General features: G+C 47.8%; 2 protein-coding genes across 2 annotated transcripts in view; both read left to right on the top strand.

The window, feature by feature from the left end:
- Nucleotides 1-1,537: 1,537 nt before the first annotated feature.
- Nucleotides 1,538-22,784, top strand: part of LOC142574046 (uncharacterized) — a 34,795-nt gene continuing 13,548 nt past the window's right edge. Inside the window, exons 1-2 of the mRNA XM_075683223.1 lie at nt 1,538-1,672; nt 21,249-21,463. Coding sequence (XP_075539338.1) covers nt 1,640-1,672; nt 21,249-21,463 — 248 coding nt within the window. The 5' untranslated portion in view covers nt 1,538-1,639. The remainder of the gene's footprint in view (nt 1,673-21,248; nt 21,464-22,784) is intronic.
- On the top strand, nt 17,676-18,849 carry LOC142573813 (innexin shaking-B-like). Its single transcript, XM_075683062.1, has one exon. It carries the CDS (start codon nt 17,676-17,678, stop codon nt 18,765-18,767), a length of 1,092 nt encoding a protein of 363 aa, XP_075539177.1. The 3' UTR covers nt 18,768-18,849.

Below are 22,784 nucleotides of genomic sequence, written 5' to 3'. Positions count from 1 at the left end.
CATTATATATATAAAACGGGACAAGAAGGCGAACTCAGGGGCTACATAACGTGTGTCTGTGCACGTATATATATATATATATATATATATATATATATATACATACATACATACACACGATCTTCTAACCTCTCCTCCAAGAGGCAGGACTTGTGTCAAGTGAGTTCGGGAACGCCTTTGCAACGTTCCGAACGCCATTTTTTTTTCCATTCATCCGGGACTTCAAAGAAGTGTAACGCAGTCCTAACGCATTTCTATGGAATATGCCGCTAAATCGTCACTGTACTTTCTTTGCCGATCCCGTATCGTAAGGCATAAGGCGTTTTCTCTGAATATGCCACACTAATACTTTGGAAATATAATGATAGACAAGTTGTCCTGTACTTCATATTGTGTTTGAAACGGTCCAATGGCCAGTTCTGGTCAATGAGCGCCACAGATAAACCATGTGGCGCCACCATCATCTAGGAAAGTTGCGAATTCCCAAGTTGATTTCACAAACGGGGTGATATTGTCACAGTGCTAGGTATCGCAAAAAGTGTAAGTCTACAACCCTGCAAGGCTGTTTGATTTTAAACAGCAATCTCGTCTACAAATATAAATTTGTCTAATTGTTTTCAAACGTCCCCCTCCCTCCTCCCAAGCATGCGTGAACACATAGGCTTTCCGAAGAGCCACGTGAAACTTTCATGACTTCATAGTTTGCCACCCCTCCGCACGAAGAGAAAATGTATTGTTCCTATTCATAACGCTTCACTACACCGGCCAACACCCTGCGGGAGTTGATCGGTGTGCAGCGTTCAGAATTGTTGAAGATGTTGACTGGGAATAATACCTCGTTCTACGAGTCTATGTTTTGGCAAATTCCCGCAAAGAAGACACGAGACAAAGTAATGGACTACACGAGACGGTACTGACAATTGATGATTTAATGAAACGAACGCCGAGCTCCTGTACATCAGACACCCTGCTGCACCCTAAAAACAACGTAAAAACCAACAAAAACACAGAGCGACCTTCAACAGGGGTGCGATATAAACGGCAAAATGAAGGCTGAAGTGCGCTAAGGCACCGAACACATGCGTATCACATAGAAAGAAACAAAAGTTATTCCTCAGAAACTGCAACTGACGGTAAGCTAACGCAAACACCATCCTTAAAGCGTCGCATGGCCACTGCCTCTACAGTCTCTTTTTCCAGCTGGTCATTCATTCATTCGAGGCGCCGTCCTCTCCCAAACAGGGACATTCTGCAGCACCTGCCTTGAAGAGAGATAAAACTGCGTACTGACGTCCATCTGACGGCTGGAACACCGGGTGTACGTGGGGAAAGGGCTGTGTACTGGGCCACACTACGAAATGTCGCAGGCGCTATCGTGACGTCATTCCTGCCACGTGCACAGAAACCCCAGTCGGGGAAACGACGCAGAGAAAGAAGCCCTCGCCGCAGTGTCTTAGTGTAGGCGCGCGAGAGGGGGCCAGCCCCTGCGCCTAGGGTTGAAGGTCACGTGATCTGCTGACTTCTGGAGGCGTGGTCACGCCGGGGCAAGTAGCGCCGCTCGGAGCAGACGGCATTCGGACGCCATTTGTGACCGACGACCTCGTGCAGCTACCGACCGCTGAAAAGCCTGACGACCACGATGCCGCACAAGGACTTTTTGCGCCGCAAATCGGTAAGCGCGTGGTGTCACTTGCATTGCATTTTCTTGCCTTTCCTTCGCGATTGGTCCGGCTGCGTTACTTTGTCGTAACTGATTGAGCTTTCAGAACACTTTGTCAGTCTTGGATATTTCGGTCTGTTTGTGCGGTAACTAGCAGGCCGTTTGCGAATAGAATCAGTAGGACTTGCGAGGCTTGGTCATAGTTACTCATTAAAGAAGCGAACAGTCGCTACGTACGTACGTTATACGGCCCAACATTTTTTTTTCTTTTGTCTTGTGTTTTTCATAACTGAATAAGAATGAAAGAGTAGAAAATTCTCGGGCGATTTTGTGTGTGCTGCTACTCCATGCGCAGTCCACCTGTGTGCAGACAGCGCGCCGCAATGGCGAAATCAATCGCTTTCCGCCTTAATAATTGTTGCTTAAACTAATTCCTCGATGAATCGATGGATGTTATGTGCGTCCCCTTTGGAACGGGGCGCTCGGTTGCTCGTGCTCGCGCAAATCAAACACCACACCTCGAAGAGCATACATAAAGCGCAACCAGCCGGCAGGTCTCAATCATGCGGCCTCCTTGGATCGACGAAACGTAGCAAGATGGCGAATAGGGCTATAGACGGCTGAAATGCATCAGGTTGACTGCTGAAGTGCTACGGAGCCAACAACGATCGCTGCGTTCTCGTCGTTTGCTCTGAGAAATTCGCCGCAAGCCGTGTTTTATTCTACAAATGCTTGCGTCGCACGTCCCGAGTTCTTTGCGCGCTGGGACATGGACGCCAACAAGCGTCGCTGCCCTCGGACATCACCCGCCTGAGACAGCCGCCATATTGTGGGAAACGCCATGCTTGAGCTGTAGAGCCAATTTGTGGGTTCGTACAGGAGCGCCACGATGCAGTCTATACGAAGCTGAAAACGATTGCCGATAGTTTATTTCCAGAAGCTTCGATACATCTTCGTTGCGAAGCGAAATGCCATTTACCACGTGCAGCATGGTATCTTGAATAAGTAAGCGGGGCGAAAAAAATAAGATAATCCGACGCACTGTTGGAATGGACGTAAGCGAAGCATTCAGTGGTGTTTCTTTTGATTGACGATAATTTGCGGTGATTAACGGCGAATGTCGTAATTATTTCAACCTTTAGTCCAACACGAGAAGAGTGAGTTGATGCCAGACGTTGCCTTGCATGCACCACTGCTCTGTGTGCTCTGCGTTGTACACAGAACACACAGGGAGACGTGTTTGCTCCAGGTGTTAATGTGCGCCATTATTCATAATCTCTGAGAAGGTTGAGAATTATCATTGCCGCACGTGCAACATCGCGTCCTGACGGAAATAGTAAATTTTAATTGAATTATAAGGCTCCATATTCCATAACCACTATCGGATTATGAGGTGGTGGTGCTTTTCAACGTGTCCCAAAATCTAAGTGCACGTGCGTTTTTTTTTTTTTTTCGCTCCCGTCGAAACACGGCTGCCGCGATCGGGATCAAACACACGACCTTGAGCGATGCCATAGCCGCAATGGTACCGCGGCGGCACAGAAGTGTTGACTTGATGTGCGACCGCTTCCGTAGTGTCGCCTATATATACCCTACGGTGCGCTTTAATGCGGCTTTGCTTCTGCACGCCCTGCGTAAATTGTCCGCTTGAAAATTTTGAATGGTGATTATTTTTTCAGAAATAACAGAAACGTGCCGTACGTTGAACTTTAATTCATCCAGTTTGTCCGCAACCACTGTCGTGTCTAGTAGCATTTGCTAGCCTTCTCATTTTGCCCCCCACCACCACGTTTGCGAGCGAAGAGTGCGAAGGCCACTCATTTCGAGGCTGCGTCAGTGCTGCTCCTTCTGCGCCTCCTCTCCCTCTCATCTCTACTATCCTGTTCAGCTTTCCTTTGGACTTGCACCTTAGTAGAAAGATAAGCGCTGCGATTTCTGCAATGCTTTGCGATAATTACAATGCTTTCTGCGATAATTACAACTGTCAAGAGGCTACTGTGGCGACAGGGAGGGAGCTCCAGAGGGCATTGTGCACATTCAACGCGCCGCAAAGGTTCAAATGGGTTTCTCGCATCTAATTTCCTGTCTGTCACGCTCCTGTCATGTATAGCCACCTTCTAAACCATTCCTCGAAGCCGTGTGACAGACAGCAGACGCAGTGGATAAGTCGAAGAAAACTTCGCTTTAAAAGCGGAAAACAGAGGTACAAATGAAATGCGCACGGGCAAGCATCGTGTCGCGTGCAATGCATATCTGCCAAGTCTACCCATGGTGTGTTTCCAAACCGTTGGAGGCATTGTATAGGGCCGTCCAAAAAGAAAGTTCCGATTCTTTTTTTAAATGAGACGCGCAGAAATTGGAAAGCAATTATGTTTCTAACGTCATATACATAGTGATGTACTATATAGGCTAATTTTGAGGCAGTCGATGTAGCGGTTCGTCGCAGCGCAGAACTGCTTTTCTACGAGAGATACCTTATATTGACCAAACTCAGGCACATAGGCGCCGTTGTGTGCGAGTTAGAGCCGACTGCACATGCTTTCGGAGAAAGAAATCTGCGGCCCTGTCGCGTGTTTGGAAAACACGGGTTCCTCGCAGTACGTGCATTTATCGACACCGAGACAGCTGGCGTCATTATAGCGTCGTTTGCACGTGTGGAGGGTTTCTTCGCCCTCCACACGTGTATAGAGTAGCAAACTGGACAAAGTCTAGTCAACCTGCCTGCATTTCCTTCCTCCCAATGTGCGCCGCACTTTCCCTGGGCAGGGTGCGCGAAGGACAGGCATTCCGAGAAGGGCTACTAAAATTTCATACCTAAAGAAAAACAGCCCGAAAGAGACGAGGAAGAAATGAACATGTACGGCGGAGAGACACTGAACTTCCAACTAAATTTTATTTGAAGAAACAGGGTTTACACACATGGAAAACGAATAGCGCCACCAGGACGTCAAGAACTCTCTATCGCATCAGAAATGCAATCTCTTTGTCGGCTAGTGCCACTGAATGCCCGTCTGTGGCATTAGCTGCCGGAGGATACTTGGTGTCACGAAGATACGGACGGCATTTGTGATGTTCACAATGTTCAGCCAGATGACCTTCCGCGTTGTTATTTACGGTCCAATTGTGCTCTCGCGCTATTTCGTTGTTAGACCATTCCGTTGGCCCAATATATACCTGGTTGCAACTTATGGGTATTCCATAGACAATATTCATATATGTTCTTGTGTACAGCGCAGCACGATTCTTAGAGCGTGGTTTTGGTTCTGCTTTCCTCGGCATAAGGCATCTATTGGCCAATTTACATGGAGCGATAAAGACAAGATTAACACTGTGGCTTTTGCGCAACCTTCTTGAGGTTGTCGCAATATGGAATTGTAGTCTTTTCCTATCAACTGGCTTTTCGTTATTAAGTCCCTCCCTTACCCGTTTTATTTTTGAAAGATGCTTGTCGCAGACGCTAGAAACTATATAAGACGGGAAATCGTCCAGGCGCTGCCTTGTAACCTGGTTTTTAATGCTGCTTTCCACTTTGCGAATGCAAGACTTATTTGAAGCTTCCTTTAGACAAGTCATTACAACTGCTCTTTTTATTAACTTGGAGTGTGCACTGTCATATGATATCAGCTACTTGTTCAACCTTGGCTGGCATTCCAAACAAACATGCGTGTTCATTAAAGTGAGATTCAGGTCCGGGAAACGAATGCACTTTTTACTGGGCCTTTCGCACGTGAAGTTTATATAGAGCCTCCGATACATTTTTTAATGTGTTAATTACCGATCCTGCTGTGCCGTCTAGCCTCGACGGTGGTACTTCGTTAGCGACCACCAGGTAGTCATCGACGTACCTCAGTATGGTAGAGGCGCATGACTGCACCAGAATGCTATTTACACATCTGTCAAAAAGTACTAAGAAAGATATCCGGAAGAATGGGCGCTATCGATGATCTAGTGCAAAAATACCCTTGCGTTGCACATGCTGTTTGTTTTCCTAACTAACGACTGCGGACTGAAGTTCTAGAAACTGGTCACTGTATTCACTCCAGTTGGACAACTGAACCTAATTTCCATAAAATTCTTCGATCGTGTTCCTAATGGCGCTCAGCATCGTAGCAGTCCCATGCTTACCGCCTATGGGCTACCTTCAATGGTCAGGTGGCTCAACCATCAGTTCCACGAAACACCGAGGCGGCCACTGCTACGGAGGAATGCTTTTGCGGCGCTCGTTTGAAACGTGTCGGTCGTTCTAAATTGAGCTTTTAAGGCAATCGAAAACATCGAGGCACATTTCGGACCATGCACCGACGCTTGAGAAAGAACGTCAAATTTACGACTGCAACCACGCATATCGTGTCAAAGAGGTAAACAGCACGGACATCGCGGCGAAGTGGTTAAATCAAATTATAGGGTTATAGGTGCCGGAACTACGATCTGATTGTGAGGCACGTGAGTGGGGGACTACGGAATAATTTGGGCCACTTGGGGTTCTTTAACGTGTACCTAAATCTAAGCACACGGGTGTTTTCGCATTTCGCCCCCCATCGAAATTCGGTCGCCGTGGCTGGGATTTGATCCCACAATCTCGTGCTTAGCGGCCCAACACCATAGCCACTAAGCAACTACCGCAGGTCGCGAAGTGTTTGTCACAAGGAAGCAAGCGTGCTTACGACGTCGAACTGAAAGTGAGTTAGCAAATCATTATTTTACGCCCCTGAAGTGCTCAAATACGGCCGTGGACGTTTTTCAGCTGTTATTTGTAGCTTCACTACTTGGAGCGTGCCTTGCACCTCACAACTGTAGAGATTTTGTCGAAATGGCAGGTAAGTGCTTCTTTCTCCGTTGACAAAGTGCCTCGAGCATATTCTAGTATTGTCGTTCGGGCTCGAATGCGAGAAGCTTTACTGCTGAAGCATCATAGAGAGAAATCAGCTGAGACTAAACAACGTGAAGACTGAACAAATATGCGCTAGCGTGAGCGAGAGAAATGCTTATTTTCGAATACTTGACGTGTGCTCCAACCTTAGTTCTGTTGTTCTAAGCGCGAGAAAACATTGGCACGAATGAACTCGGTTCCAGCAGTCGCCTCTTGATCTTGGCGTAGGAAGAAGCACAGTGCATACAAAGCTCCAGCATGAAGCGCTTACGAAGCTAGATTTGACGCGTGACAACCACTGCGCGTTTGTATTGGAGCAACGCGAGCTAAACAACTATCTAAACTAATTTACAACAGCGGGAATCAGTTCACGCGTTTTTATGCAGTTGACGCTTTATTGCGTGTTTTTACGGATGCCGCTGCTGATTTTTTTTCTTAGCTTTGGATTTAAGTCTTCGTTCGTTTAACAGAAATTCGGGAGACCGACACGAACCGCAACGATCCGCTTCAGCCGCCCGGTTGCTTCCCAGTACAATTTGAGGCCGACATCCCCTTCGCGGTTGTGACAATCCTTAACGCAGCGGCATCTGCGCTTGTTCTTTTTGTTGACACTTCTCACGGAGGAACCACCAAGAGACCGCGGTTAATCTATTAGAACAGTTAAAAAGCAGGCTTTCAGGCGAACCTGAGCACACCACGGACAATGGTGTGCTCAGCTTGACAGCTGTAATTATCCGTGACTCTCCGCAGAAGCATTGCAGAAACTGCAGCGTTTCCCCTTCTACTAACCTGCTAGTCCAGAGGGGACGAGGTAGAACTGTAGAGAGGAGGAAGTATAAAAGGCAGTTCCCAACGTTCCACCTTTTATACTCCCTCCTCTCTACAGTTCTACCTCGTCCCCTCTGGACTAGCAGGTTAGTTAGTAGAAGGGGAAACGCTGCAGTTTCTGCAATGCTTCTGAGGAGAGTCGCGGATAATTACAGCTGTCCACAGGCTAAAGTGGCGATGGCCAGGGAACTCCAGAGGGCATTGTGCACATTCGACGCGGTGGGGTGAAAACGACTTTCTAGTGTCGCCTTACCTCTCTGACTCCCTTCTGCCATGTATGCACACTCTGTGACCCCGCTTCCCCCCCCCCCTCGCCTCCCGACGCGGTGTGTCTAATAGCAGCAGCCACAACAGCAGCAGTGGGAAAGTGGAAGAGGCAAAGAAAGCTTGGCTTAAAAAAAAAAGGCCATCACCACCGTGTCCCAGTCGCTGTTCCCAAGGTTCCCATATACATTTGGCGCTGAGCCGTGCTCCAGCAAGGGCTGCAGAATAAAGCGTCAACATTTCCTTTTCCCCTCAAGAACCACTGCTCTCCATACAAAAGAGGGGTGGAGATGGGGAAGGTGGCGTGACAAGGCAAGGAAATCCTACTACTATACGAGAGCGGTTGCGGGGAAACTGGATAAGCTTAAGTTTAAGGTACGGTACAGTACGTTGCTGCTATCTCTGAAAAATAAACACCATGCAAATATATCAAGCGGACAAACTACGCAGGGCGTGCAGAAGCAGAGCCACATTAATTAAAGGTACACTAAAGGCAAATATTAGTTCAAGCTAAATGGATAGAGTATAGTGCTCGAGAATCTTTACGGCGTGATTTGACTCTCCCGGGAAATTCAAGTACTTGCCCCGATGACGAAAGCACTCTTCAGTTAAATTCCGTTACTAGTAGTCAACCGCTCATTGCACAAAATATCCTCGTATTGCATTAAAAGACGAAATAAAATGCTCCTTGTTCACTGCCATTTCATGTTTATACAGACGAACTCATCGAAGTTACTCTTGACAACGACCGTCGAACGGCGTCGTCTTCTCTTGACTTCGCGCGGCCCACGCTTTCGCGTTTCGATAGTTATCGCCTGGTGCTGCGCTGGTTTTGCTGGCTAGCGAAGCTCGCATAAGCTGCAAGTATCAGAGAATTCGACATCCATGTGATGTCGCGAGATGCGCGAACGGCCTGCACCGCTTAGCCAAAACGCAGCTGCCGCGGAGAATCCGCCACTGACTTTATCTGTCTTGGCTCGGTGCCGCCATCTGTCGAACGCCGTTTTACTCACAGACGGAAGCGCAGGGCGGTGATGGCGTATGCAACGTCACCACACCCCCGGTTGGTGGCGGGAGATTTGAATTTCGAGAAAAGCTTTCGGACCCTTCGGATGCGATTTTCTCGTAAACTGAGTCTTTTCTTGGCACGAAACAAGCGTTCCGAGGTTTCTGGAATAGAGCTGTGCACGGGCTCGGCCCGGCACGAAAGTTCGGCCCGCGGGCCGGGCCATTTGGAGATTCTCTTACTCGGACTTGGGCCTGGCCCGGCTTTCTATGTCTCGGACGGACCGGTCGGGCTCCCCGATCTCTGAAATTCTTTCTTTTTGTGTCGGCGTCGCCTTATTGCAGGCCGGGCCGGGCGAACTCAGGCTTCTTTAGCGTCGCGCCGGACCGGGCCGCCTACGGTAGTGTAGGGGCCGGGCGCGGGCTCAGAATTGCGGCCCGTGCGCAGCTCTATTCTGGAATGGTATTTAAACAGTCCACGCCGACTTATCGGTGTAAGCGAAGCATTCTGTGCTGGATGCTTTGACTGACGATAATTAGCGGGGATGTTGGTGGCTAAAGCTCAATTTCTTTAACGTTAAGTCTAACACGAGAGGGGTGAGTTGATGTTAAACATTACCTTGCGTGCACCATTGTCGTTTGTCTACGTAGTATACAGAACACACAGGGAGAGGTGTTTGCTTGATGCGTTGTTGTGCGCCATACTTCATGACCTCTGAGAGGGTTGAGCATTGTGATTGCCTCACATGGCACATACCACCGTGGCAGAAGTATTAAAGTTGAATTTGATTACGGGGCTGCACGTGCCAAAACCACAATCGGATTATGAGGCACGCCGTAGTGGCGAACTGCGGATTAATTTTGACACCGTGATGTTCTTTAACGTGTTCCAAAATCTAAGTGCACGTGCGTTTTCTATTTCGCCCGCGTCGTAATGCGGCTGCCGCGGGTGGAATCACATTCGCGAACTCGAGCAATTCCATAGCTGCGAAGCTACCACCGCGGGCACAGAAGTGTTGATTTGACGGTCGACTGCTTCTGTAGGGTCGCCTGAACCCTGCGGTGCGCTATTAATTGACGCGGCTCTGCTTTTGCACGCCCTGTGTAGTTTGTCCGCTTGATACATTTGCATGGTGTTAATTTTTCAGACATTAAATTTAATTAATTTTTTTTCAGAACTTAACCATATCTAGTTTCTCCGCAACCATGGTCGTATAATAGTAGGGCCTCCTTGCATTCTCATGTCACCTTCGCCCCCTCCCTTGTGTGGGAACTGGCTCTTGTCCTCCCTCCTCCCTAGAGTCCTATCTACGTCCCCTCTGGACTCGCACCTGGAAGCGCTGCGGTTTCTGCAGTGCTTTTGAGGGAGGTCACGGACAATTACAGGTGTCAAACTTAAAAGGAAGAGGTCTGGACACCGACCAAAAATGGTTTAAAATAGTTATTTACGTTTCGGCTCCTCCACGGGAGCCTTGTTCACAATGAAAGAAGCGGCAGAGCTGGCACCCATTTTTATGTGCGTCTCAAAACATGATTAAGGCACCTGGCAATACATGGGCGGCAGATTGCCTTCGTTGCGATTAAGAGTGTGCGCCGTGGTTTGGATGATTAGGGACTCAAGATAAAGACGCGAAGAATTATTTCGTTCCTTGGCAATCACACGAGATTTCTCCCAGTTGATCTTATGTGATGTGGCTGCGCAGTCTTAGGCCAAGGCATTCGATGCGACGTGTCGTTTCTGGACGTCATTCATGTGTTGCTTAAGTCGTGTTTTGAAGTTGCCGGTTTCACCGACGTAGACATACCGACAGTCCGCACACGGAATGACATACACCACGCGTGACAACAATAATTCACGAGCCATCACTCATCCTAGGTCAAATACAACGAAAGGATGCATCAGCGACCAGAAAATTGTTTTAGGCGAATTGCGTGTGTCGGGTGTGCGTGTGTAGCATGAGCAATCCGGTGGGGAACGAGACGTTTACTCTGAAGGCAAGGAGTGTGCGGTTCTCTATTTCGCCGACAAAAAGTTCAACGGGCCCGGGTTCTCGTTAATCCCAGAAGCCACGGCACCAAGTTTATGGTTTAGAAATTATTCGCGAACCTACCTTTCGTTGTGGGATTTGAAACCATATTCAAGTATGGTGGTAGTTAGCTCGTCGAGAGTGGCCCGAGATAGCAACACGTTTGCACTGCGGAAGATTAAGAAGGCTCACGACATGCGATCTACGATTGTTAAAACGCAATCTATAAAGGCTGCTTTTGTTTGTCCAATTTACACTCTTAGGCAAAATTACGCCATTTTGGTCGTATCTTGCCACACAACGACAATCGTCATCTCCCTTGTCCGCATTTCCTTTGTTTAATGCTGCGAGCTAGCGCAGCGTTTTCAAGAAAGGAGACGCAAGCAAATACAGATTGCGATTATTGTTGTGTGGCAAGACACGACCCACAGGGTGTGCATTTGTTTAGCAGTGTACTGTAGCTTGCGCGCATAGCATTCTAGCAAGTTGATAACATTGGTCGTTGTCACAGCCGAAGTAGCGTTTTATCTTAAAGGGCCCCTGAAACGGTTCGGACAAATTTCGTAGACGCTTAGGGTTCAGCTTAGGTAGAACATTCGCACCACAATTTAAGTGAAGCGTTTCGTATTAACGGAGCTACAAGCGATTAGAAGTTACCCTCCTCTCTAGCCATGCTTTTCCTCCTCAACTCGTTCGCCGAGCGAGCAGGGCTAAGCTCCGCCTTCACTGGTCCAGCGTCACGATGCGACGTCACATCGTCCACTTCCGGTTGTTTTAGAGCCCGCCCCCGCCCGCGCGAGACTTCTCCGCTAGCCGCTTGGCCGTCGACCCCAAGCGAGAGCTATCGAAGCAGCGTGCGTTGCGAGCAATCTGTCGTAGCGCCGAACATGTCTGGTATTCCGTTAACCACACACTAGCGGTAACCACAAGCAAGCTGGTCATTTCGGCAAATGACTGGAGGCATAAACTCAAGCTGATGAAGGAACTTTAGCGTAGACGTACGTGAGCGGCCTGATCGGTCTTCACGGTCCAGACACACTTGGCGCAGCGCTTAACCAGCCAAACACAGCGCTAATATTGCTCTAACCAAGTGTAAAACATTTTAAACATTTATAAAAACAACGTGTTGATGATTACACTCCTGCGAAAAATACACACCAGCAACAAAGAAGAATACACTTCTTGCTGCTACTGTGTGTGGTTGAGGTCTGTGCCACCAGGTGGCTGCACCGTGCAGACCATTCACATTTGCCCTTCTGCTCATCTCGTGGGTCATTCCGTTACGGCACAGTCAAGCGGCAAAATCATGGCCAAACTCTGTCCCTTTGCGCTTGCGTTTGCCCTAATACCGGACTCGCGAAACGCTATTGCGTTAGTAATCTTCCGTTGTAAAGTGACGGCCACAAACGCGCAAATCCTGGCGCCGATCGGATAGCGGCAGTCCGATGCCCAGCAGCCAGTTCGCTCGTACGCTGCCTTGCAGAGGGACACGATGTCGCAGCTTAACACATTGCCACTCGCTACGTTTGCAGTCCACAAGGCAACAAAGTCGAATCATAGTGATCGCGAAAAGACTGAGACCGATTCTGCCCGCGGAGCTATCGACAAAATGGAGTACGTTGTAACACAAGCAGACGACACTTGCTGTGTGCCGGAAGTGCTCAAGTGTACTGAAAAATTATTCTTGTGCATTCTCTTTATGTTACTTTCTTTTCATAAAAACAAATTAGCTAACATTCCAACTATTATGAAGATCATTTGTTTACCATAAAGTTTGAAAAATTATCGATCACGCGCCCTTGTCAGCCAATCGGATAGCTCGCCCCACTGACGTCGTATGGGTGATTTCGGTCATATGGGTAGGGGCGGCTTAAAATTCCGCCGAGCACTGTGCTGCGATCGGCAGCGATGTGCATATTTAAAACCTTATAATAAATTACACGCTTTACGTGGGGCACTTAGATGTGTCAATTAATGATCAGAAGGACCTACTCTAACGACTCAGTACGTTTATAGAAAATCGTCAAAAGCGTTTCAAGAGGAAGCTTTAGCTCGGGCCGAATTCCGACGCGGCCTATTATGTAAAACGCAAAAACGTTTTTATGAGATAAACCCTGGACCGATTTTGATGAAATTTGTCGCATTTGAAAGAGAAAGTTAAATTCTAGTGACTGTTTGAAGCGGAATTTCGATTTAGGGCTTGAATTTTCTTAAAACGATTTTCAAATATTTGACCGTTAGAAAAAAATAGAAGCACGAAGTTTACAAATTCCTAGCTTTGCATCAAGAACTGATATCGCGGTTCTGTAAACGACATTCATTAGATCATTCAAAGCGGACAAATTCAATATATCATTTTACATCTTACGTGAATTTGTTACGTTGGCTACAACGGTTTTGCAGAAGTTGTATTTCCCTATGATTGAATTTTTTTATATTCATGTGTAACATATCAATTTTGTCCGCTTTAGATGTACTATTAGATGCGATTCACAGAATTGTATTATCATTTTTAGTGGTTAAGTTACAGAGTTGTAAACTTGATAGTTTCGTTTTCTGAAAATTTCCGATTTTTGCCAATTTTTAATAAAAAATTGACAATCTAACTCAAAAATTCGAAATCAACAGTCACTAGATTTTAAGTTTTTCTTTTAAATGCAACAAACCTCGTCAAATTTGGTGCAGTGGTTGCCGAGAAAAACGAATTCTCCTTTCACATGTGTTTAGATAGGAGCACTCGAGCTAAAGCTTCCTCTTAAAGGGCCCCTGAAACGGTTCGGACAAATTTTGTAGACGCGTAGGGTACAGCTTAAGTAGAACATTCGCACCACAATTTGAGTGAAGCGTTACGTATTAATGGAGCTACAAGCGATTAGAAGTTACCCTCCTCCCCATCCACGCTTTTCCTCCTCAACTCGTTCGCCGAGCGAGCGGGGCTACGCTCCGCCTTCACTGGTCCTGCGTCACGATGCGACGTCACATCGTCCACTTCCGGTTGTTTTGGAGCCCGCCCCCGCCCGCGCGAGACCTCTCCGCTAGCCGCTTGGCTGTCGACCCCAAGCGAGAGCTATCGAAGCAGCGTGCGTTGCGAGCATTCTGTCGTAGCGCCGAACGTGTCTGGTATTCCGTTAACCACAGGCAAGCTGGTCATTTCGGCAAATCACTGGAGGCATAAACTCAAGCTGATGAAGGAACTTTAGCGTAGACGTACGTGAGCGGCCTGATCGGTCTACACGGTCCGGACACTTGTTGGCGCAGCGCTTAACCAGCCAAACAAAGCGCTAATATTGCTCTAACCAAGTGTAAAACATTTTAAACATTTATAAAAACAACGTGTCGATGATTACACTCCTGCGAGAAATACGCACCAGCAGCAAAGAAGAATACGTTTCGTTGCTGCTACTGTGTATGGTTGCGCTCTATGCCACCAGGTGGCTGCACCGTGCAGACCATTCACATTTGCCCTTCTGCTCATCTCGGCTCATCCCGTTACGGCACAGTGAAGCGGCCAGACCCTGTCCCCTTGCGCTTACGTTTCGGGACTCGTGAAACGCTGTTGCGTTAGTAATCTTCCGGTGTAAAGTGACGGCCACAAACGCGCAAATCCTGGCGCCGATCGGATAGCGGTAGTCCGATGCACAGCAGCCAGTTCGCTCGTACGCTGCCTTGCAGAGGGACACGATGTCGCAGCTTGACATATTGCCAGTCGCTACGTTTGCAGTCCACAAGGCAACAAAGTCGAATCATAGTGCTCGCGAAAAGACTGAGACCAACTGTGACCGCGGAGCTCTCGTCAAAATGGAGTACGTTGTAACACAAGCAGACGACGCTTGCTATGTGCCGGAAGTGCTTAATGTACTGAAAAATTGTTCTTGTGCATTCTCTTTATGTTACTTTCTTTTCATAAAAACAAATTAACTAACATTCCAACTATTACGAAGATCATTTGTTTACCATAAAGTTGGAAAAATTATCGATCACGCGCCCTGGTCAGCCAATCGGATAGCTCGCCCCACTGACGTCATATGGGTGATTTTGGTCATATGGGTAGGGGCGGCTTAAAATTCCGCCGAGCAGTGCGCTGCGATCGGCAGCGATGTGCATTTTTAAAACCTTATAATAAATTACACGCTTTACGCAGAGCACTCAGATGTGTCAATTAATGATCAGAAGGACCTACTCTAACGACTCAGTACGTTTGTAGAAAATCGTCAAAAGCGTTTCAGGGTCCCTTTAAGGCTAAAACTTGGCGCGGTGCTCATAACATTTAGCGAAGTCGTCATGTGAGCGCGAGCCTTGCACCGTGACTTGTTGCAAAGATCACAGCCAATTCGAATAGGTGTTGTTGTTTTATAAGACGTTGGTATGTCGCGTAAATTTTTTGATCGTCGGTAAATAACTGCGCGTGGCGGCTTCGGAAACACCTCTCCGAGGCGCTTACTCTGCATGATTACGTTATGATGTTTTTTTTTTTAAGGATGTCATTAACGTTTGGAATCGATGCAGTTTGTTAAAACTAAATTGTCCTCGTTGCCCAACCCACTTATCCAGTCTGAGAAGCGCAATGTGGTCTACTGCATCGGCTCGCTTAATCGCGTCATTCACGATTAGGAGTGGATACTTCTGCATTATCAGTTCATAGCGGAGTCTGTCGTAGTTGTTAATGAAATCGGAGTGTTCGGAACACAGTCTCTTGGAACGAAGTGCTTGAGTGTAGGGTATGCTGCAGTGTTTAAGGTGGCTACTCTGAAAGTGAAGGCACCGCCGCACCGGTGAACATCAGTGGGTTTCTTATAAAGTGTAAGTTTGTTGCCGCAGATGGATGCTGTGACGTCCCGAAAACAGATAGATAAGTGTGAGCATCATTGGGAAAACGAAATGGATGAATGAACCTTATTACAGTCCGCAATGAAAGCTAGAAGTTCCGTCTCCCCGTGGTGCCAGATGAGAAAGATGTCATCAGTTTAGCGTTTATAGTAGTGTGGCTTTAGTTGACGTGTGGAAAGAAATTTAGTGTCTAGTTGTCCCATGAATATATTAGCATAATAGGGACCTATTTTGGTCCCCATTGAAGTGTTACTCACTTGTCCAAAGTGTGCGCCGTATACAAGTTTTAGCAAGGTGCCTAAAGTAGAGCTATCCACAGATTTGTCAAAAGGTGGGTCATCGTAAGCGTTGATTACTGATCGGATGCCATCATCGTGGAGAATGTTAGTATAATGGGAGGCAACATAAAGTGTAACCAGCAAGGAGCGATAGGAGATGTCAAGATTAATGACACCGGCTAAGAAGTGGGAGCTGTCCTTTAGATAAGAAGGAAAGTAGAAAGAATCCCCTTAATCAGGTTACCGACACGGCTTGAAAGTGGCTCGGTGACAGTTCCAACGCCTGACGCAATTAATAGGGTGACCGGGGTTATTAGCCTCGTGTATATTGAGTAGTAAATAAAACCTTCCTGGGACCAGACTGAGAGGGACTAACGAGTACATTCCTTTGCCCGCAAGTTTAGCATCTCTTATCAAATTCCTGATGGTGTTAGAGACAATTATTTTAATATTGTCGGTTGGATATTCATGAAGCCGCTTGTATAATGTTATGACAATATTTGAGCGTTTCTGCAATCCTTCAATTGCAGTTCGTTCGTAGAGAGAGAGGTTTTGCTTGAATGAAATACGTCTACCATAGGCCTGCAGAATGTCAAGTTGCACAGCAGAAATGTACAAATCGACATATTTATCCCGTTGAGTACGCGGCCGCTTCCAGTGTTGGCGGTAAGATGTGTTATCAATTGTACGCGGGTCGCTCATGAAAAAAACTGTCTTAGCCTCATAATTCGCGCGAAGTCCTCTAAATTTTAGCTAGCGGTTATAACGAATTTCAGCTAGCTTAAATGTTTAGACGACGCTATCTTCGGATCGCTTAGTCACCATTCAATTTTATCCCCCTGGAATTGCATCGTGACTATTATAAATTCACAATGTTTTCTTTTTCCAACAGTTTTCGAATACTTTACATCGTCGACTGTGTGCGCGGAAAGCGTGATGTTTCGCTTGACTTCTTCGGCGAACACTCATAATAAAAACTGGACTAGACATGCTGTTATGAGGTCGGTGTCGTTTTATATTACATACAGATGCAGAACCTCTGTCCTCGCAGCGGATTAAATATGAAAACGTTTGATTGCAACGCACTTTATGCAATAGTGGCGTCATCTGCCGTGGCGGTTCGAATAAAAAGAAAGCGCTTTTTTTTTTCGCTCTGCCACCGCCGCAGACGGCACGCATTTCTCATTTGATCGCGAAGGTTACAATTACAATATTAAACAAATATTAGTTGGTCAATAAGTGTGTCGATCTAAGCTTTGTATAATAATAAATCGCCGCGTATGGTGTGAATAGCCTAAAATTGCCAATAGACTGCTTAGTTAATTGCTCGTGATGCTCCCTTAGTTCTTTCAAGAGAGTTCACTTCGCGACGTGCAGTGCGATGACAAACATTCTATTGTCGATAGTACAAGGGCGTGGAAATTGTTGAATAATAATGGTGACAAGCCTGCAGAAGATTCGCAAGCTACTCGCGAATAAATTGCGTATTCGCTTCGCTTCTGGCGCTATTTGTTTCGGTCTCAAAAAATATACTATTCGCGCCGCCCCACGCAACACATCAATGTCAACGCATTTATTACCCTAAACAGAAGTTTCCGCATCAAAGTACTTTCGCATCCATCCATTAGCAAATTGAGTGAGATCAGGGTATACTATCCTAAGCTTGATCTTCTGCTTTTAGCCGCCGGCTTCTCGGCTAATACCGCGTATAGTGGGTAAGCGCCATGGTACGAGGAGCGAGAAATGGTCACGCGCCGTTCAACCGTAGCCGCGTCGGCTCGCGCTGAGATTTGCGATGCAACGGTTCGAATGCACCTAACCCGCCCATCAGGTTAACCGCAAAAAGCTCGTCCACAAGCAGTCCGCAAGGCGCTGCAGCTCACGACAGTCGCGTCCCAGCAAGAAAGAGCGGCGCCATGTTGCACCTTCTGGGAAGCCTGAGCAAGCTTTTCAAGCTGCGCAAGGTGCACATCGACGGCAACGTGTTCCGCCTGCACACCGGCGCCACGGTGGCCTTCCTCATGTGCTTCAGCGCCCTGCTCACCGCCAAGGAGTACGTGGGCACGCCCATCGACTGTCACTGCCCGACGCTGCCCAAGGGCGTCGTGGACTCCTTCTGCTGGGTCGAGTCCACCTTCAGCCTGCGCCGGCTGTTCAACGCCTCGTACAACGGCACCGTCGTCTACCCGGGCGTGGGTCACGGTCGCGGCGAGCGCAAGTACCACACTTACTACCAGTGGGTCTGCTTCCTCATGTTCGCCCAGGCGCTGTGCTTCTACGCGCCGCGGTGGCTCTGGAAGGCCTGGGAAGGCGGCAAGGTGCCCGCCATAGTGGCGGCGCTGGACATACGCTCGGCGGTGACGCCGGACAGGGCCGAGCTGCGATCGCAGATGGTCGACTTTCTGGTGGTGAACGTGAACCGCAACCGATGCTACCTGGTCAAGTACCTCCTCTGCGAGCTGCTCAGCGTCGCCAACGTCGTTGCGCAGACGCTTCTCACCGACTATGTTCTGGGCGGAGGGTTCCTCACATACGGCTGGGACCTTGTGCGCTGGCACCGCGGTGAGGGCCGCGAGTTCGTGAGTCCCGCCGTGATGGCGTTCCCGCGGATCGCCATGTGCACCTTCCTCAAGTACGGCCAGTCGGGAACGATCGAGAATCGCGAGGCCATCTGCGTTCTCCCACTCAACATCCTCAACGAGAAGCTGTTCGCCTTCCTCTGGTTCTGGTACGGGCTGCTCCTGTTCACCGGCTCTCTGACGGTGGTCTACCGATTCCTGCTTCTGCTCAGCGCGCCCCTCAGGCGCCGCCTGCTCGCCTGGCGATACCCGGACAGCAAACGCATCGCGGCCGTAGTGTCGACCCTGTCTGCGGGCGACGTCTTCTTGCTCAGCCTGGTGGGGCAGAACGTGGACTCGCTAGTTTTCAGCCAGCTGGTCGCGGAACTGTCACGCCGACTGATCAAGGCGCCGGCGGCGGCCGTGCCTTCGGCACCGCCGGCGCTGTAACGTTGGGCCCGTGCAAAGACAATGGCGCGGCCGCTTTCTCGCGCAAATTCTTCCTGCCTCCGCGCTTTCCCGGTTTGCGGCATTTTTCCTTCCCTGTTTTTTTTTCTTCCCCTAGAGCTTGATATAAATTCATGCTTCTATGGCAAGACCTCTCATTGACAGTTGATATTAACGGGAAGCCGTTACATTGAGCGACTCTCGCCTCAGAGAAAGTCCATAGGCTCCCAAGCGTGGTCATCGACTTTCTTTCTCAAAACATCGCACGTGTATCGTTCGTAAAATCATTATAGAACCAAGTGCAGTGTTTTCTCTGGAGAGCCCCTCAAAATGCCCCACATTATGTTTGGGCAACGCGACTAAACCAACGCGGTGCGTAGCACACGCGCTGACAATTGTGTCTGCAAAGTGTAGTAATTGAGGCGGCTGACTGGACTACTTTGGTAACGCATACTAAGCGTGAACAGCGCATGTGCGGTACCGGGACGAAAACGAGACGGGGACGAGCACTGCAGTCTCGTTTTCGTCCTGATGCCGCTTTTCGCGCTGTTCACGTTTAGTACGCAAAGTGTAAACGCCACACGGTCCCTCGGTGCCGGCTGGGAGAAGGCACGAGTGCTAGTCCAGTCAAAAGGCGAGGGTGTCGCTGTGCGGTGAAGTTCGCTTCCTGGTAGCATTGGGAGCCGACATTTGTTTCTCTTATCTCGTGTAAAATGAACCGCTATTTTAAGATATTTAAGATGGCGATTTACAACTGCCCGTGCATAACCGAAATTTCCAATGCAGCGGAAATTCCGTGACTGCAGTGGAACGCGTTCACTCTGAGACACTGGTCGAGAATCGCGTGGCACGTGCGCAAGCAATTGGAAGTGTAATCAACTAAAATCTATGCACAAGACGAGCATAAGTAGGCTAGGATTAAAGGAGATAATATGTATAGTACAGGTTCAGCAACATAACATATTAAAAAAGAGAGCAAGAAACGCAATAAGCGCATGCTAATAAAGTTTTTTTTTTGTTCTCGAATAATGGCTCTTGCCCACTACGGAGAGATTGAGCAACATGCCGCTGGTTTTAAAATATTTTCTTAGTTTTCAGTGAGACCTTCACGAAAACGGCAGACAGTGAGCTTCGGAAGGTTAAGAAATTCTGAACAGTGTGGGGTACTTTGGAAAACGGGATTGTTCTAGCAGTGATATTATTTAAAGAGCCGATATAGCTACCTCTACGATTTTCGACAGATTTTCAAACTACTGTCATTCCCAACCAGTATGACTTAGGAGCGAGCGGAGCTCGCCCTTAGTGTAGTTCACAGGCTGTCATAACGGAAAGGCAAGTGACATTCGCATGCGGAACACACTCTCCAGCAACTGCGCTCGCTCAACACGCTTCGTTGCATCGAAGTATAGGTTGACTGCTCCGCTTCAGAAATAGCCCCTCTATTTCCCCGGGGTCACTGTTTCAATAGTGCAGTAATATTCAATCCAGGCTGTGCACTAATATTGAATCCGCTTTATCTGAAACTTCAAGCGTTCTTTCAGCTCCTTCTTGCCTCCCGCAATAGGAGCCGCCATTTTTACCGTAGCACGTCGAGAATAGTCTCGTTCATCACGTTTCGCCACTCGCCTCACTTCCAATTTAACACTTCGCCGGGGCGTTGGATGCAAATGCTGTCGTCTCTTGGCTCGCGATGACGGCTCATACTGTTATTTTGGAAATATTGCTTAAATCATAGACGTATGTAATGCGTGAGCTGATTTACCCACAGCCAGTGACATCAACTTCAGGTGACGCTTTCATTTCCAGTGCAGCAGCGTGTCGTCAAAGTCACCTTCGCTGCGGCGAAGCGCACTAGCTGTATACGTATCACTACACATGTTCGTCGACGCTTCTCTCGAATGTTAATGTTGCTTTTTTTCGGGAAGCAACTCCGACTTTTCTGTCTACGCGTTCCTGCCGGCACTCGACCTTACTGGCTTCCCGCGCTAGCACAGTGGTTGTGGCGTTGCTCTGCAGAGCTCGACCCTAAATCTGACAAGGCGCTCTATAAGGTGCGGGTCCGATCATGGCCGGAACGACCGCGCTACGCAGGGGACGAAATGCAAAAAAAAATAATAATAATAATAACGTTTATGTATTCAGATACACTAGGAACAGTCGTCCCCACACTGTAAAATAATATACACCCTAAAAGGGCAAAAGGGTGTAAATGTGTCTATAACTCACACCCTTAGGGTGTTATCTATATAACAGACACCCTATGGGTGCGAGTTATAGGCACATTTACACCCTTTTTAACTTTGTAGGGCGTAAATTATTTTACAGTGCAGAGACGACGGAGCTTAGTTAACCTTCCGTCCTTCTCTCCCTCCCCTCTCTCATAAGCAGAGCTTGGTTTTGGCGCATGAGAACCGGAATAAAATTTCTTGTTCTTTCTTTTTTCACTTTACCTTATTTACTTTTAACCTTTATTTCCCCCAGCAGAAGCGGAAGGAGCAGCAGCGCGCTGACGCCGAAGCGCCGGCAACGACGTCCACGCCGGTACCTCCGGTCCGCGAGGAAGCCGTCGAGCAAGCCGACGACTCCGGCCAGGTGGCGCCCCTCGTGGAGGGCGCTGAAGAGCTCACCAGTCCAGCCCAAGTTCGACACCGCAAGTACTACAGCTGGACGAGCAAAATCCGCGCGACTTTCCAGAAGAAGTACGCTCTCTCTGCCAGCACCTTGTTGCAAACGGGCCGCGAACCGTCATGTAGCTCATTAAGTCATTCAATAGTCATGACGATTTAAAACGTACGCAATTATCAACAAAAGTAAATCTGCAGTCAAGATAAGTACGTAATGAAAGAGCAGATAATGGCGAGCATCAGGTGGCCAAAAGTGCACGTAGCATCACAAAATAATATTAGTAAACAAAATAAATAAATATCATGCACAATCATAAATGCAGCATCGTGACACGTTTACAAAGTATCATCATCAGCCCAATGCCTCTCCCTGCGATCTCCAATTAGCCGTGTCCAGCGCCAACGGATTCCAACTTGCTCCTGCAAATTTTTCATCACCTCACCTAGTTTTCTGCCGCCCTTGACTGCGCTTCCGTGCTCTTGGAACCCATTCTGTAACTCTAATGGTCCACCGGTTATCCTATTACATGGCCTGCCCATTTCCCTTTTTGTCTCTCAATTTCAATTAGAATATCGGCTACCCCCGTTCGCTCTCTGATCCATCCCACTCTCTTCCTGTCTCTTAACGTTACGCCCAGCATTAATCGTTCCATCGCTTTTTGCGTGGTCCTTAACTTGTTCTCGAGCTTCTTTGTCAACCTTCAAGTTTCTGCCCCATATGTTAAAACCAATAGAATGCACTGATTGTTCTTATTGATAATACTAAGCTTCCAGTAAGGACCTGAGTATGTCTACCGCATGCGCCCCAACCCATTCTTATTCTTCTGTAAGCTTCCTTCTCATCATCAGGGTCCCCTGTGAGTAATTGACCTAGGTAAATGTACTCCTTCACAGACTCTACAGGCTGACTGGCGATCCTGAACTCTTGTTCCCTTGCCCGGCTATTGATCATTATCTTTGTCTTCTGCATATTAATCTTCAAATCTACTTTTACACTTTCTCTATTTAGGTCCTCAATAATTTGTTCTAAGCCGTCCCCAGTGTTACTGAACAGAACAATGCCATTTGCGAACCAAAATTTGCTGAGATATGCGTCGTTGATCTTCACTCTCAAGCCTTCCCAGTTTAATAGGTGGAACACTTCTTCCAAGCATGCAGTGAAGAGCATTGGAGAAATTGTGTCTCCTTGCTTGACCCCTTTCTTAATAGGTAACTTTCTATTTTTCTTGTGGAGAATCAAGGTAGCTGTGGAATCTTTGTAGATATTTCCCAAGATTTTCACGTGTGCCTTTAGTGCTCCTAGATTACGCAATGACTCTGTGCCTGCTGCTATCTCTACTGAATCAAATGCTTTTTATAATCTATGAAAGCCATGCAAAAAAGTCGATTGTACTCT

This window comes from Dermacentor variabilis, chromosome 3 (genome assembly GCF_050947875.1).
Source record: "Dermacentor variabilis isolate Ectoservices chromosome 3, ASM5094787v1, whole genome shotgun sequence".
Taxonomy (NCBI): Eukaryota; Metazoa; Arthropoda; class Arachnida; order Ixodida; family Ixodidae; genus Dermacentor; species Dermacentor variabilis.
This window is presented reverse-complemented; position numbering and strand designations above follow the sequence as displayed.